Below are 15,604 nucleotides of genomic sequence, written 5' to 3'. Positions count from 1 at the left end.
TAAGTGTGAATTGGCATAAGTGCGCCAAAATAAAATTGCAAATATTGGCATAAGTGCAAATTGGTATTTTGCACTTATGCCAATGTTTGCAAATTTATTCGGCACACTTATACCAGTTCAGATTTATGCTGATTCACACTTAAGTCTGTTTTTGCAACTGCTTCGAACTTATGCCAATGTTTGTAAATTTATAAGGCACACTTATGCCAATTCGCACTTATGGCAGTTTCTGTAACTGCTTTGCACTTATGCCAGTTCGCACTTATGCAATTCCTGCTTATTCAGTTGTCCCCTTTCAAAGTTAAAATTTAACAAGATGAAGGAAAAAAAGTTAGAGTAGTTAGATCATTGATGAACAGATCAAGGAAAGAGCAGTTGCAAGGAAAAATAAAAAAAATAAAAACTTAAATATTCCAAATGAAGATAATATTGCGTTTAATTTAATAGAAAGATTCAACAAGAGCAATTATAAATGATTCAACCCAACAGTCTATTATTATCAAAGACCCACAACTATGGTGACAATAGAACCTAATGGTAGGTCTCTTGGCTATTTTACTATGAATGTACCTATTATCAATGTATCCAGATAAATAATCCAGATAAGCCAGCTAAAAAGGTTGCTGAATATGTTTATTTGTTGCTACAACAATATAATTTCAGGAATACATGTTTAATGCTTAGAGCAGATAGTACAGCAATTAACACAGGACAGAAAGATGGTGCTACAAGTTATCTTAAAAAGCTATTAGATCACAAAAGCCACTTTGCCATATGCATACTTCAATCAAATGAATTCAAAATTTCTTCCTGATAAAATGAAATAATAATAAAATGAAGTATAATCTTCAGTTCAAAGCTTTTCAAGTAGAAAAGGACTTATCTAACATCTCAGAAACAATTATAAAAAAATATGTCAAGAGAACAGAAGCAATAATACCGAAAATGTAAAGTGGCTAAGATTAGCGAGTTGTCACTTAATCCAAGAGAAATTTGGTGACAAACCTTAGGTAATGACAGAGAGCTCACTACTGGCTACATGATAGACCGTAAGAAGAAAGCTTATGGAGAAGATCAGCATAACAAAATTTATCAAAGGCTTTAGAAATGTCGAGAGCGATAGCCTTAGCCTTTATTTAATTTAACCATTTATCTAATGCATGATAAAACCTATCAGTTATTACCATTAACAAATCAACAGTAGAAAAAGAAGATTGAAATCCGAATTGATGATCAGAAAGTAAGTTATTAGATTCAAGATGAGAGATTAAGTGTTTGTTAATTAAACACTCGAAAACCTTGCTCATGTTAGGAAGAAAGACTAATGATATGTTAGATGAGTCAGATCACTCTTCAGAATTTTTGAAAATAGGGATAACAGATGCCGCTTTTCAGCAGGATGGAAAACAAGAATCTGATAGGCACTTAGTAAATAGTTTTGAAAGTATAGACAACAGCTCCAGAAAACACTTCTGTAAGACTATAAATGAACCACAAACTGTAAAAGAGTCTAAGCAAGAAATTACTTTAGATATAGAAGCTGGAGTGATATGAAATCAGGAAATGGACAAACCTGTTTATCAACTATATCAGGTAGAACGCGACTAGTGGAATCAAGAGATAATATTGATAAAAAGTTCTTAGCAAAGAGTTCAGCCTTTTCTTTAGGTGAGGTGACAAAATCTGAACTATATAAGAGAAGTGGAATAACAGATTTGCTCTTATTATAGATACTGTTAAAGATTCTCTAGAAGTCATAAGAGGCTAATTTTTGAAATAATATACGAGATATTGTGACCTGAGAATAGCGGGCTTTGGCATTAGACAAAACTTTATTTTACAGCAGTTTCTAACAATAGTAAATAAATATCTTTTTTCAGAAGAACTGGTTTGCTGATTAATATGAAACCAATGGTTTCAATTGGAAATTTTAGCAGCAGAATGAGAGGAAAACCAAGGAAAAGAGTTAGGCTTGAATTGGAATTGCCGAGAGGGAATAAAAGATTGCATACCAGCCTAAATCCAAGAAGTTATGAACGAGAAGAACCACATTTGTTAGAAGACAAAAGATTTCTACCCAAGGACCATCACAAAGAAAATCACGGAAAGAGTCCCAGTCAGATAGTTGTAAGAGGTGCAATGATAGGGGGATTCTGATGATGAAGAAGAATGAGATAATAGTTTTAGAGAGATCAAACCATAATCAGAAACACCTAAGGGTACAAATCACCAATTGTATTGGCTGAAGGATAAAGAGAAAGGGCTTGGTCAATTTGATCAGAAATAAGATCAAAAGAGTGCAGTCTTGAGATAAAGGAGAGCAATATAAAACAAAGAAAAAAAAGATAGAGTGAAGCTAAACAAAAGCACATAAAAGAATAGTCTGTGGTTTCCTGACAAATGCGTGAATTCTTATGAATGTAAATGCCCAGGCCAAGAATGGGATATTAGAGTCTTTACAAAGTAAAAGGAGATAACCATCAACACTAAGATCACAAGATGAGACAGCCGAACTCAAATTAGTCTCACAAAGAGAAAGTAGGTCTGGTGAGCTTTGCAAGAGATAAGACTCAACAGAAGAAAAGTTACTTCAAAGACCACGAATATAAGTGAATGATAGATTTAGAGAACTTGGTGATGATGATGGTTTTTTGTGTTTTAAAGTTTTGGGTACTTTAGATATTTTTGAATTTCTTAAAGAACTTGACTCAAATCACAGATAATACTCAGTACACTGTTTAATAGTCCAAGCAATTGCATCATTAGTATTAATAAATCCTAAGCCGTAGCAAAGGGCTATAAATGTGGCCTGGACAATCCACACCAAAAGTACAAACAGGTACACCATTCATGAGGAACATGGCACTGTTAGTACTTTGATATTTTACAGCTGTTGATGGAATCAGCTTCTCTGAGAGCTACCACAGAGTTCAGGACACCTGACTACAAACTGGCCACAGAACCATAAAACTGAGTTTTAGAGCTGTACCCTCATTAGGAGATAATAGAATGAGTTGCCTAGTCATAAAAACATAGACACAAGCAAAACTAATAAATTGAGTCAAGAAGATCCAGCATCCCAAACAATGTATTATAAATACATCTACACCAGCCTAATAGATGAAGAAGGGGTGAGAGGTTGGTCAACAGATAGAATCTGTTACCCCTTAAGTCTTTGCCTAGGAGGCTTTATACAAGACAGTAGCTGGATGTATTTAACGTCTGCCCAAGATAAGTATTTTTATCGAGGCAGGGGCTGTTTTAATTCAGAGGTAGTTTCTCCTTGCATATTTAAAAAAAAGCATATCCTACAAGCCAGCAGAGCATGAAGCAGGTTGTACAGGGTTATATGTTACCAGTAGCAGGATGACCTGATCTGACCTTAAATTAAAACTGGACATTACAAAATCTATTTTAACAAATTTTTTTATGACCTAAAACACCAATTTCATATATTTCGAGTGCACCTAATAGCGCTTCTGTTATGCTATATATATATATATATATAAATATATATATATATATATATCTATATATATATATATATATAAATATATATATATATATATATATATATATATATATATATTCATTCACTGCACATATATACTCTGTCTGGCTTATATTGTTATTTGTGATGTCTGATATCTCTGTATATGACTTAGGGTTTATTTTTGGACAAGTATTATTTAGATGAAGAATTTTTATTACAGAAAAAAAAAAATTTCTTTTCATTTTTTTATCTTTAAGTCATCATTTTTAAAATAATTTTTTTATCTTTAAGTCATCATTTTTAAAATAAAACAGCCCTATATAACAAAGATATGAGCTACCCATATTGTAAAAAAATATTGCACCACAAGTAATCTTGTGGTACTTTTTATAGTAAATCACTGAAAACAAAGGAAATATTCAATAAACTGTATATTCAGTAAACTAAACTGAACTATATATTCAGTAAACTGTATATTCAGTAAACTGTATATTTTACTATACTTTATAATAGTAAATATATAGTATCACTATCAACAAGACAAATAAATAAAAAAAAGCTTAATATAAATAATATTTATAATAATCAAATTATTAAACATCAGTTTAGTTAAATTAAATTTTAATACATTTTGTACATTTAATAAACCTATAAATAAACATAACTACATTTAAATCTTGAGATATGATGGAAGTTTGTTCTAAACATTATTCTGATTTCACTCTGAATGGATAACCAACCTAAAACTTAATGCTTTGTCAAAAGATTGTTTTGACATTTAATAGATTTCATATGGTTTTGAGGAGTGTAATTAAAAATAAAATTTGTTTGAAACAATCGTTTGCTTTGAATAATTTTTTTGACATGTTTAGCTACTAAATTAATGTTATTGCAAACTCTCAGGTTTTTTGTAAGCTCTGGTTATGCTTTCATTAAAAAGTTTATTGTAAAAAGAATATAATGTGATTTATCTGCAATAAGAAATGTTTTTCAGAAAAAATATTTTACTAATGTAGTTATTAATTTGTTTCCACTTTTCCTTTGCAAAGCTTTTGTCTTAGTAAAAATATAACTTTCACTTGCAACTTTAAAACAACAGTACAGGCTAACAGTTTTAATTATATTGGTTTAACAGAGAACACATTAAAAAGATCGCAAGTATAAACATAAAAATTCTTCTCAGCAGGAAAGAAAAGCATATTCCACAGAAGTTTCTAAAGAGAAATATGTGTGTATATATATATATATATATATATATACACACACACACACACATATATATATATATATATATATATATATATATATATATATATATATATATATATATATATATATATATACACACATATATATATGTATATTTATATAACCAGTTTTTTGTTCAGTTTTCTCAAAACCGAAAACCATTTTTTTTAAATAAAAAAGCCTTAAACCAGTTGTTAACTATACATTACTAAATAGATTAATAGTTTGAAAAATTCTAGTTTCGAAAATCTAGCAAGTAACATTGAAAGCACAAATATTGTGAAAATATATATAGTTTTAAAAAGCACTTTGATTTAGTTTTATTTATTTTAATATTTTTACTATCAATTATTAATAGATTACATACTGACAAAATATTTCAACAATATTCGAATTTTAAAAATACTTATATAAATCAAAATAATCCAGAAACAATAAGTACCACTAACTTGAAGTATTTTATCTATGTTTTTTGTTGATATTTTCATTTAATATTTCATTTTGTTTGTTGTTTAACTTTTTGTTACTGTTGTTTAAATAATTTAATTAAACTTACAAAAGATTTGCTGTTTCATCTTGTGATCTTAGTGTTGATGGTTATCTTCCTTTAATTCATAAAGACTCCTATAGTCACATGCTTGGCCTGAGCATTTACATTTGTAAAAACTCACTAATTTGGGCTCAGTTTCTTTACATTCACCCTTAGGTGCTTCTGATCAGGGTATATATATATATATATATATATATATATATATATATATATATATATATATATACATATATATATATATATACATATATATATATATATATATATATATATATATATATATATATATATATATAATATATATATATATATATATATATATATATATATAAATATATAAATATATATAATATATATAAATATATATTATATATATATATATATAATATATATATAATATATATATATATATATATATATATATATATATATATATATATATATATATATATATATATATATATATATATATATATATATATATATATATATATATATATATATATATATATATATATATATATATATATATAGTAAGGTAGTTAACAGGAGCAATTTGATTGGGATGTTTGAATAATAAATTTGGTCACTAGAAAACTATTAGTTTTAGGCAGTTTAGAAAATCCAGCTACTGTTTGCACTCAGTATGAATAATAAAAGTATAAATGTATTTCAAACTTTAGTTAGATGATTTAAATAAAAAAACTTACATGACACTGAGATATTTATGATATTAGAATTTTGTGACCCTACAGAGTTAATAACTTCACAAGAGTACAATCCACTATCATTATGGTGAACGTTATACAATGTTGCAACATTACTGTATTGCTTTATATCAGCATTGTTTTTCTTCCATTTATATGTTAAGGGAGCAGTACCATTTGAAAAGCAATACAATGTTATTGAATCTCCTTCTTTACTCATGTTGCTAGAACTTGTGTAAATAGAAGCAGGACCAAGATCTAAAATAAAAAAATAATTTTGCTAATAGTAAAAATCATCTCAAAATCATGATTTTGAGATGATTTTAAGATGGTTTGGCCATGGAAATAACACCCAAACCATCAATTATGTCATTTTATAATAAGGATTAGTAAGTATCAATGTATATACATTTTCTCATAAGTTATATTGATTGGTATTAAAATCAATATTTATCGAGTATCTACAGGTAAAACTGAAATTAGCTAATATCAATAAGTTTGTTTGTATCAATAGTATCAAAGAAATCTATCAAAGTAACAAAAAAAAATATTTTTTTCCATTTTATCTGGAAAAAAGTTGCATTTATTATTGGTATTTAATCAAATTGGAATAGTTGAGGTTTAAATTTATATCAACAAAAAATAAAAAACAAAAACATTTACAAAGCATAGTCCTCAAAAAAATTTGTAAAAAAAGAAAATGTGTGCTGATTTGAAAAACGCTAAGTACAGTTATCCCACAATCATGAATCATCTACAAAAATGAATCAAAAATGAATCAATCCACAAAAATGGATTTTTTATTTTTATTCATAGGCCTCTATACATATATATTATGACCAAGCAGTATATCATTGCACAATCAAATGATGTTTTTAACAGCCCTAATCCGATTGACTGGCAAAAGTGTATTTTCTGCCAAATTACCTTTGCAGACAAGTTGATATGTCCGGCTAATTCAAAGCGTCACAAATTACAAATCGCTTGCAGCAATCCTACCAGAGTTTGTGCAGGCTGATTTGCTACCACCTAGTTTTTTATATTCAGAGATTAAATGATGGCAGTGGCTTTGAAAGTACTTTGATTTCAAACAAGGCTAAGTGGCATAAACCTTGTAGGATGTTTTACTATTCCATTGAACTCAATCGAGCAGCTAAATGTCTTTGTTGTTCACCACTAGTTGCAGAGGGTTAAGCATCATTAAATGAAGCCAAAGCACTTATGTTGAGCACAGTTCATTCAGGCAATCAATGTCCAGTGATATGAGAAAATAAACTTTGGTTTACACACATTCAGTTTGTTTTATTTGTGATATCAGTGAGTCAAAAGTCAAAACTCATTGCACAGCATCTGCACATTGGATCTGGATATTAAAGCCCGCAAGTGTGCTATTTGTGTGATTTCACATTATTGACCATGTTAAGCAACACAGATTTAATTGCTCAAGAGGCTAAGTATCATACTAAATGTCTTAATGACCTGTTTAACAAAAAACGTTTTGATAAACGCATGCATGTTGAAACGCAGTAAGTAAATAATGAAGTCGTCTGTGTACATAGTATTATTTTTGATCAGTTGATCAGCTACTTTCTTTTAATATTGTGAAGCAAAAGCGATCAGAGAAAAATAACTTTTCTGTTGATAAATTCAATCCCAAGAAACTCCATTACCTTTATTAACAGGATTTTCTGAGGGATGATAACAACAAAAAGAGCTTTTTCAATTTTTATCTGAGAAAGAACTCTCAATTTAATTACTTAAGTCAAAAGTTATAATAGCTGTCGGAGAACATGTTCTGCCTTCAAGCTCTTGTACCTTTGAAAATCTTGAACCATGCTCTCATGAAGAGGCTGATACTCGCTTCATTTTACATACATATCATGCAGCAAAGGCTGGTTACAAGATTATTGCAATACACACAGTAGATAAGGGTGTTTTTATCATAGCAACTTCCTTTTGGCACAAAATGTTATGCAATCAGCTGTGGGTTGCATTTAGCACTGAAAACAATTTCCATTACATTTTTTTACTCAAAAGTACTGGCAGATTGGCAATATTCCACCGATCTGTGATGCACTAATGTAGCATGTAAAGCGTGCAGCATATCAGGCGTATAATTGGAGTCAAGCTTTGATAGTATCACCAACTTTACATAACCTGAGTGACTGGGGTTGGAAGCTAGAAGGAAGTGATTGGCATCCAATATGGATAATGCTTCCAGAAGCTGATAAATACTGTCCTGAGTTAATTAAGTGCAGATGCAAGACAAACATGCCGTACAACACACCGCTGTAAAAGAGTTCATATTAACTTAAAATGTACTTCTCTTTGCAGCTGTCAAGGAGAATGTACCAGAGATTAAAATGTAGCAATGTATTGATTAATATAGACTAATACGCTTATTAAAGTTGTTTCTTATCTGCAATCAATGTATATTTTCTGCAATCAATGTATATTTTCTATGATCTACCTTCTCTAAGATTTTGATAAAGATTAGTTAAACGGTTTAAACTTTATAAAGGTTTGCATAAGTCCAAGATGATAACTGCCCTCTTAGATTTAAACCAGCTCTGGTCATGCTACGCTATGCTACCATATCTTAAAATAATCAGCATAACTTTCTGAGTTGTTGGTAAAAATTTTATGATTATATCCAATTGTGCACAATTTCAATCATTTTTTAATGCTAATCTGCTGCACTAATTATGAGTATTTGTCAAACAACTTTGTCAAATGGTTTGAAAAAAACAATGACCTATCATAATTTTTGTTGATGGTTGTAAAAGCCATGTAAACGTCGAGATTGCTGAATATTGCAAGCTAAACGATTTAATTTTTATCTCTCTCCTACCAAAGACAACCAGAATCCTTCATTCTCCTACTAGAATCCTTCAGCCACTAAATTGTACATCTTTTAGACCATAAAAAAAAATTTGGCACAAATTTTTAAGCAATTGGTAAGTTTTGAAGAGAATCGCAAGTAAGATTTTTGGTATGACCTATCACAAATACAAACCTCTTAATTTACTTATAATATTAAGTCTGTAAAAAAAAAAAGTGAGGAACTATTGTATACTCAGCCACAATTACCTCAAAAAAAAGCAACAAGAAAAGGCAGAAAAAAGGAAAAATAAGCTGAAAGTCTAAAAAGAGGCAGAAATTTACTAAAAACCAACTTTTCACTGTTTAGCAGTTTAAAACTGAAATAAAGAATAAAATATTTGTCTGAACTTTTTGACCCATAATTGTGTCTATTCTAATCCATAATTGTAGTTGCATCGCATCCATTCTGATCCATAATTGTATTGTTCATGATCCATATTTGTGCTTTTTATAACATTTTGCAAAATGTTTTTTTTACTTATTAGTGTTCAAAAAATTGTTTTAAAATGTCTACACATTTAAAGTAAACATTTCAATCTACAGATATTGTTTTTACAAAATAATATATCCTTTCTAAATGTCAAAAAAAAAGGATAAATAATATACTGTATCTTATTCTCCAAACTTTGTATCTTTTTTAACTTACAATTAAAAAAAAAAACAATTTTATATCTAACTTACAGTTAACAAAAATTTGAACATGTTGAAATGCTTCCATTGCAAGATTTTTACATATACATTTATAAATGCCAGTGTCTTGAACAAGAACATTGTTCAATACCAACATGGATGTATTGCTTGAAAGCATTTCTTCAACTCCTTTAACCCATCTGTAATTAATGTCATCAGGATTTCCATCACATTTACATGGTAGTGAAAAATTTTGACCTTCTTTGAGTGTTATAGTTGATAAACCCAACACTGGAGGCTTTATATCTAAAATGCAAAGTTTCTTAATTTTAAACTAAAAGAAAATGGTTTTAATTTTTGTCAATATTAATATTAATATAATATAAATATGCTGTTTAGTTTTTGTTTTACACACACACAATCAGCAATACAACCACACAACCTTACACAACACAAACACACAACCAACACAGCACAACCACATAATAAGCAAAAGCTTAACCACACAAGAATTGCTAAACAGAACATCTTTCTAGTTTGAATTATTTGAGTTTAAGTTACTAATATACTAGCATACCTTAATTCATTTAAATTCAGACATCTTTACATTATTTATATAAAGTACTTTTTTGTTTCATGTCGCTACATGAAATTAAAAATATAAACAATGCCCAACTATAAACAATGTGTAATTTTAAAAAAAAATAATAAAAAACACTTGCAATAAACAGTCAGCTTTCTTAAACTTGAAGTTTTCATAGTTTCATTATTTGCAACAGTACACTTGTATTCACCACCATTTTCTATTTCAATGTTTTCAAAAAGCAACGTTTTTTGTGAATATCCAAATATTTCTTTGTTATCTTTATACCAAGAATATGTTAAAGAATTAAATAATGTTAAGCCATCAAATGAACATGTTAAAATGACAGTAGAACCTCTATTGATATTTCCCTCAGGAATAACTTGAATAAAAGGCGTACTGAAATCTAAAATAAATTTGTTACATTTAAATTTTAAACTATTTTTTGTTTATAATAATATTATTAGTCACAATTTCAATTTCAAACTTTTTTAAGGATAGACATGTATATACCTTAAGGATAGACATGTATATACATTGAATAAGAGGTTTTGTTTGAGCAGATAGAGATTCTCAATATCTACTCAAACAATTTTTTTCAAAAAAATTTAAAAACAAGAAGATTGTTTTTGCTGCTGTCTTTTATATTTAACTTCAATTTTAAGATTTTTTGTTTTTACATTATTTGAATGAATGAAATGAAATTAAAAAAAAAAAAAAATTCCATTATGATTTAGTTAAAAACTCTTCCAAGGTCATTAAATGCTTAAAACTGCCAACTGTAAAACTTAATTTTTTTTAATCCTAAGTCAAGGATTTGGAAATGCCTTTTGGTTTTGCCTTCTGTAAGAACAAGCTGAATTATTTAATCTGTTTTTATTAATGATAGAGACATTGATAAAAAAAATATGCAATTCAAAAAACTAAATTCAAATATGAAAACATAAACATCTAGGTTAATTTCAGAACAAAATAGTTAATTGTTATTTAAAAAAAAATAAAATAACAATTAACTATTTTGTTCTGAAATCTCATTTTTTTTTTAACATTACACTTTATCATTATTATTATTTTACTATGATTTTAAATTAATGTTGAATTTTATGCTAAGATTTTGAGTTGTTAATGAATTGAAAATGATTTGAAATATTTGTATGGTAACAAGAGTCTTATAAATACAAAAAAATATAGTTTGTATATATAAAAGTAATGAGCAATATTTTAAAAATAGCATGAACATTTTTTTTACCCATTTTTATCTGCTTTTTGAATGCATGTAGTTGAATGCAATGTATTTGTTTTCTTTGCATATAATGACAGCATTGGCTAATCTTACTGTATTGAAATGAATTTGAATCTCACTGTATTGAAATTAGGCAATATAAATTAGGACAAATGTGGAGGAAGAGGGGTAGTTTCTTAAACTTTTGAAGTTTGTACAAGTTGCTTTAATTTATTATGAATGCTATCTAGTTTTAAACTCATAGTTTTAACTTATAATAACAAGATAATTACAAAGTCAAAACAGACTAAGAAAAAAAGAAAAGAACACATTTAAAAAACAAATTACAAAAATACAAAAATAAAAAAAATAAAAAATCTAAATCTAGATGTAATAAAAAATAAAAGATCTAAAACATTAATTTTTTTTAAATGTTAAGCTATCATAAAATTTTGTAGAATAAAGTAAAAAAAAAATAAAAATAAACAAATATATAACTTCCATTAGAAACTCTAATGGAAGTTTAATATTTTTTTAAATATTTTCTTTTATTGTTGCAAAAGAAAATATTAGTTAATGAGAAACAAAAAAAAACTGTTTGATATTTTTATTTAGAATTTTATTTAGAACTTTGATTGAAATTTTATCCTGAAATTTTTATTCAAATTTTGTATTGGAAAATTACAAAAATTAAAGTATTTTTTATATAACCTTATGAAAAAATAAAATCTGATACTAAATCTTACTTTGTTCCAATTTTCCTATTGGAAAAAAACTAGGTTGTTATTGCATTTTATATGGAATGAACACTTTTGCATTAAGTGCACCAATTGTCTCAACAAGTTCTGGAAAAATTTTTTTATTGTGAAGCAATGTATTTTAAGACATTTTTAATGCTTTTTATTTGATATTTGTCTGGCTTTTGACAAAAACCAAGTTATGTTGGGTAAAAAGAGAAATCATAATTGGGCTGTTTAGCCTGAATAAATTTTTAAGACTTTTTTTTGTAAATAACTGCAAAGAAAGTGCTGTGAAGTGTGTGTTAATGTTTATATGTGGGTGGCAGAAGGGTGTGTGGGTGTGAATATAAAAGTGAATACTTTTACATTATTATCTATTGATCATACTTAAAAGTGTGATCAACAGATTAACTAGAGCTATATATTATATATGTTACTGTTACCGGCAGTACTAGGAATTAGCTGATTGCTAATATATATATATATATATATATATATATATATATATATATATATATATATATATATATATATATATATATGTATGTATATGTATATATATGTATATATATATATATACATATATATATATTGTATATATTGAAGATTACTTGCTACACATTGATTGAAGATTATTTGCTACTTCTTGTGTAAGGGAGAAGTTTTAACAGTGTAAGAACGCTTTTTTGGATCACTTCAAAACAAAGCATTTTTAAGTTGCAATTTGAAGTTCCCAAGTACAACTCCATTCATACAAAACAATTAACATCTGCGAGCTTTATCTACAATGAATGTCAAGGAAATGAATATCAGACTGAGAACCACATATATCATAGGTGGAATATAACTTAATATCATCAGCAAAAAGTTAAAATTTAACATTAAACTCTTTAATAATAAGAATGTGATTAAAGATAAACAGTAAGAACCAAGTAGGTCCTAGAACACTACCTTGTAGAACACCCCTTGTTACAGATATGGTGTGGGAAGTAACATTGTTTAAATTGATCACTTGTGATCTTATTTGAATATCAATTAGCCAATCCAGAAGATTGCCAATTATTCTATAAGCAGATAATTTCATTTTTAACTTGAGATGTTAAACAAAACCAAATGCTTTTTTAAAATCAAAATAAACAATTTTAGTAGAAATGTGGTGCTGCAGAATTAAGGTTCAGTCAAGAAAACTTTCTAGGATATTCTTAGAATATTAGTACAAGTACTGCGCTTACAGATAAAACTATGTTGCTCTTTTGTGATAAGGTTATTTAGTGAAAGATAATAATAGGTCTATAATTACTTGGATAATTTGTTAGTCTCTTTTTATGAATTGAAATGAGTATTGCTACTTTTTAGTTTATTGGTAAAGCACCATTGTTAAATGAGGTATCAAACAAATGGCTTATAGGAGCTACTAAACTATTAGCACATTGCTATAGTAGAACATCTGGAATGCCATCCAGACCAGTAGATGTGGTTAGTTTAAACACATCTTTTTGTACAATAGAAGGAAGGAAGTTAATGGGCGACAAAAAAGTTGAATGTGCATGTACACAATCTATAAAATTATGTGAAAAGCCATTATTGTTTGTAAAAACGCTTGCAAAAAGTAATTAAAAATACAAGATATTTATTTATTTGTTTTTGGAAAGTGTATTATCAGATCAATGAATCTCACTGAGTTTTAAAAGAATCAACAAATCTATGAATCCTACCACTTGTTTTAAGTTTGCTATTTAAAAAATTAAGGAAACAATTAAGGTTTGTAGTTCATCTTAAGTTCATTTTGTCACTTATCAATTTTTTAACATAATGAGGATAGTGAACTTATATAGAAAAAGTATATAATAAAATAAATTGTTTACATTAAATAAGTTACATTTATTAAAAACTTTTTCAAACATTTCAAGACATTTAAGCTTAAAAATATTTAAAACTTGATAAAATTTGGGTTAAGTTATTGTAATCGTTTTTTTTTATTACTAATGTCAAAAAGAAGAGAAACAAAACTTTTTGAAACTCGCATGTTTAAAATTTTATTAAGAAATTTTTACTTAGATCATTCATTTTTAAAAACTGTTAACTCTCAATTTCCAACAAGCAAAAGTTTGCTCTACTCTAAATAAATATTTTAAAATAGTTCTTTTTTTCAAAATAACAAACTTTTCATACATTCTATTGTCTTTAAATAGGGTTATAATAAGTTTCAATTCACTTTTAAAATCTAATGTTTACTTAGTAACCAAATGACAGTTTTAAACAAATCAAGGCATGTAATTACTTTTTTTCATTCATTTTTTCTGAACTAAAATAAACAAAAAATTAGTTTTTTTTTGCATTTTAAACCAAAACTTTTTTTTTGTATTTTTAATTAAAAAAAGCAAAAGTAAAACACAAACAACTCCAACAGTACTAAAAACAGTAAAAAAAGGTCTGGGTTTGTTCCTGTATATATACACACACCAACACAAATTTCCACTTAGTAGTGCATGAAATATTACTAGAAGCATCATACTGAAAAAGCAATAGTTAGAGCTTCGGTACATATTTGTGTATGAAGGACAATTATTAAAGTAAAAAAAAAAAAGTATTTTTGTATAATTATATTTTAGTTTATCCTTTTCGAAAATTTTTTTGACAATTAAATTAAATGTAAATTTAAAAAATTTAAAATCAAAAATAAATACTCACAATAAAATTGAATAACTTCAGTTACTTTCTTTGTTAATTCTCCAATACTTGCATGACATGTAATAGCCTCCATTTCAACCATTTTATGACTACTCAAATTAAGTTGTGGACCTTCTGCTAGAAGAAGACCTTGTTCAAACCAAACTATCAGAGCTTGTGGATATGATATAACAGAGCATTTTAATAACACTAAATACTGATCATCAGTTAAAATTTCTTCTTTGAAAATAGTTGGTTCTTCTAAGTCTAATTAAATTGAAAATAGTTTATTTTTAATTTACACTCATAACTCACTAAACAATAAAAATATTTAATAAAAGAAAGATAATAAACAAAATCTTTTAAATTATTTTCTTAAAAATTAACATATAAATGCATTAATATATATATTAAGTTTATATGTAACAGGGTGATTCTTATTGTAATAGAAAAAAATTAATGTCACACAAAACATTCTCCTCAAAATAGAAGCAATTTTTAGGGTTGCCATGCTTTATAAACTATTATAAAGATAAATTAACCAAATGTTAGTAATTATATTGCAAGAATAATAATATTCTAGTTAACTAATAACGAATAGAAATTTCAGATAATATAAATTATATATTTCTAAACTAGTAGGCATAATCTACATTTTACAATACATATTATATTCAATTACTTTTACATTTTTACAATTAATTTTACAATTATATACAATTATACATGTTATTCACTAACCCAGTCAATTTGTCTTATAAATCTACACAAACTCTGTAGACTGCCAGACTTCCATCAAAAGAGGATGTTCTTCGAAGGTTACTTTTCCACATTTAGAAGAGAAACAAGAAGTGAAAAAAATTCGAGCATCAATTTAT

The 15,604-nt window shown here is 27.2% G+C and overlaps 1 protein-coding gene across 2 annotated transcripts in view; it reads right to left on the bottom strand.

The window, feature by feature from the left end:
* Nucleotides 1-15,604, bottom strand: part of LOC101236066 (hemicentin-1) — a 166,173-nt gene that overhangs the window by 27,796 nt on the left and 122,773 nt on the right. For both annotated transcript variants that reach the window (XM_065788290.1, XM_065788291.1), the window contains exons 36-39: nucleotides 14,748-14,993; nucleotides 10,234-10,500; nucleotides 9,563-9,817; nucleotides 6,002-6,256 (exon numbers count right to left, since the gene is read on the bottom strand). In XM_065788290.1, the coding sequence (XP_065644362.1) occupies nucleotides 6,002-6,256; nucleotides 9,563-9,817; nucleotides 10,234-10,500; nucleotides 14,748-14,993 (1,023 nt within the window). The remainder of the gene's footprint in view (nucleotides 1-6,001; nucleotides 6,257-9,562; nucleotides 9,818-10,233; nucleotides 10,501-14,747; nucleotides 14,994-15,604) is intronic.

Source organism: Hydra vulgaris, chromosome 01 (assembly GCF_038396675.1).
Source record: "Hydra vulgaris chromosome 01, alternate assembly HydraT2T_AEP".
NCBI lineage: Eukaryota > Metazoa > Cnidaria > Hydrozoa > Anthoathecata > Hydridae > Hydra > Hydra vulgaris.
The sequence above is the reverse complement of the archived record's forward strand: the minus strand, read 5'-3'. Positions and strand labels throughout refer to the sequence as shown.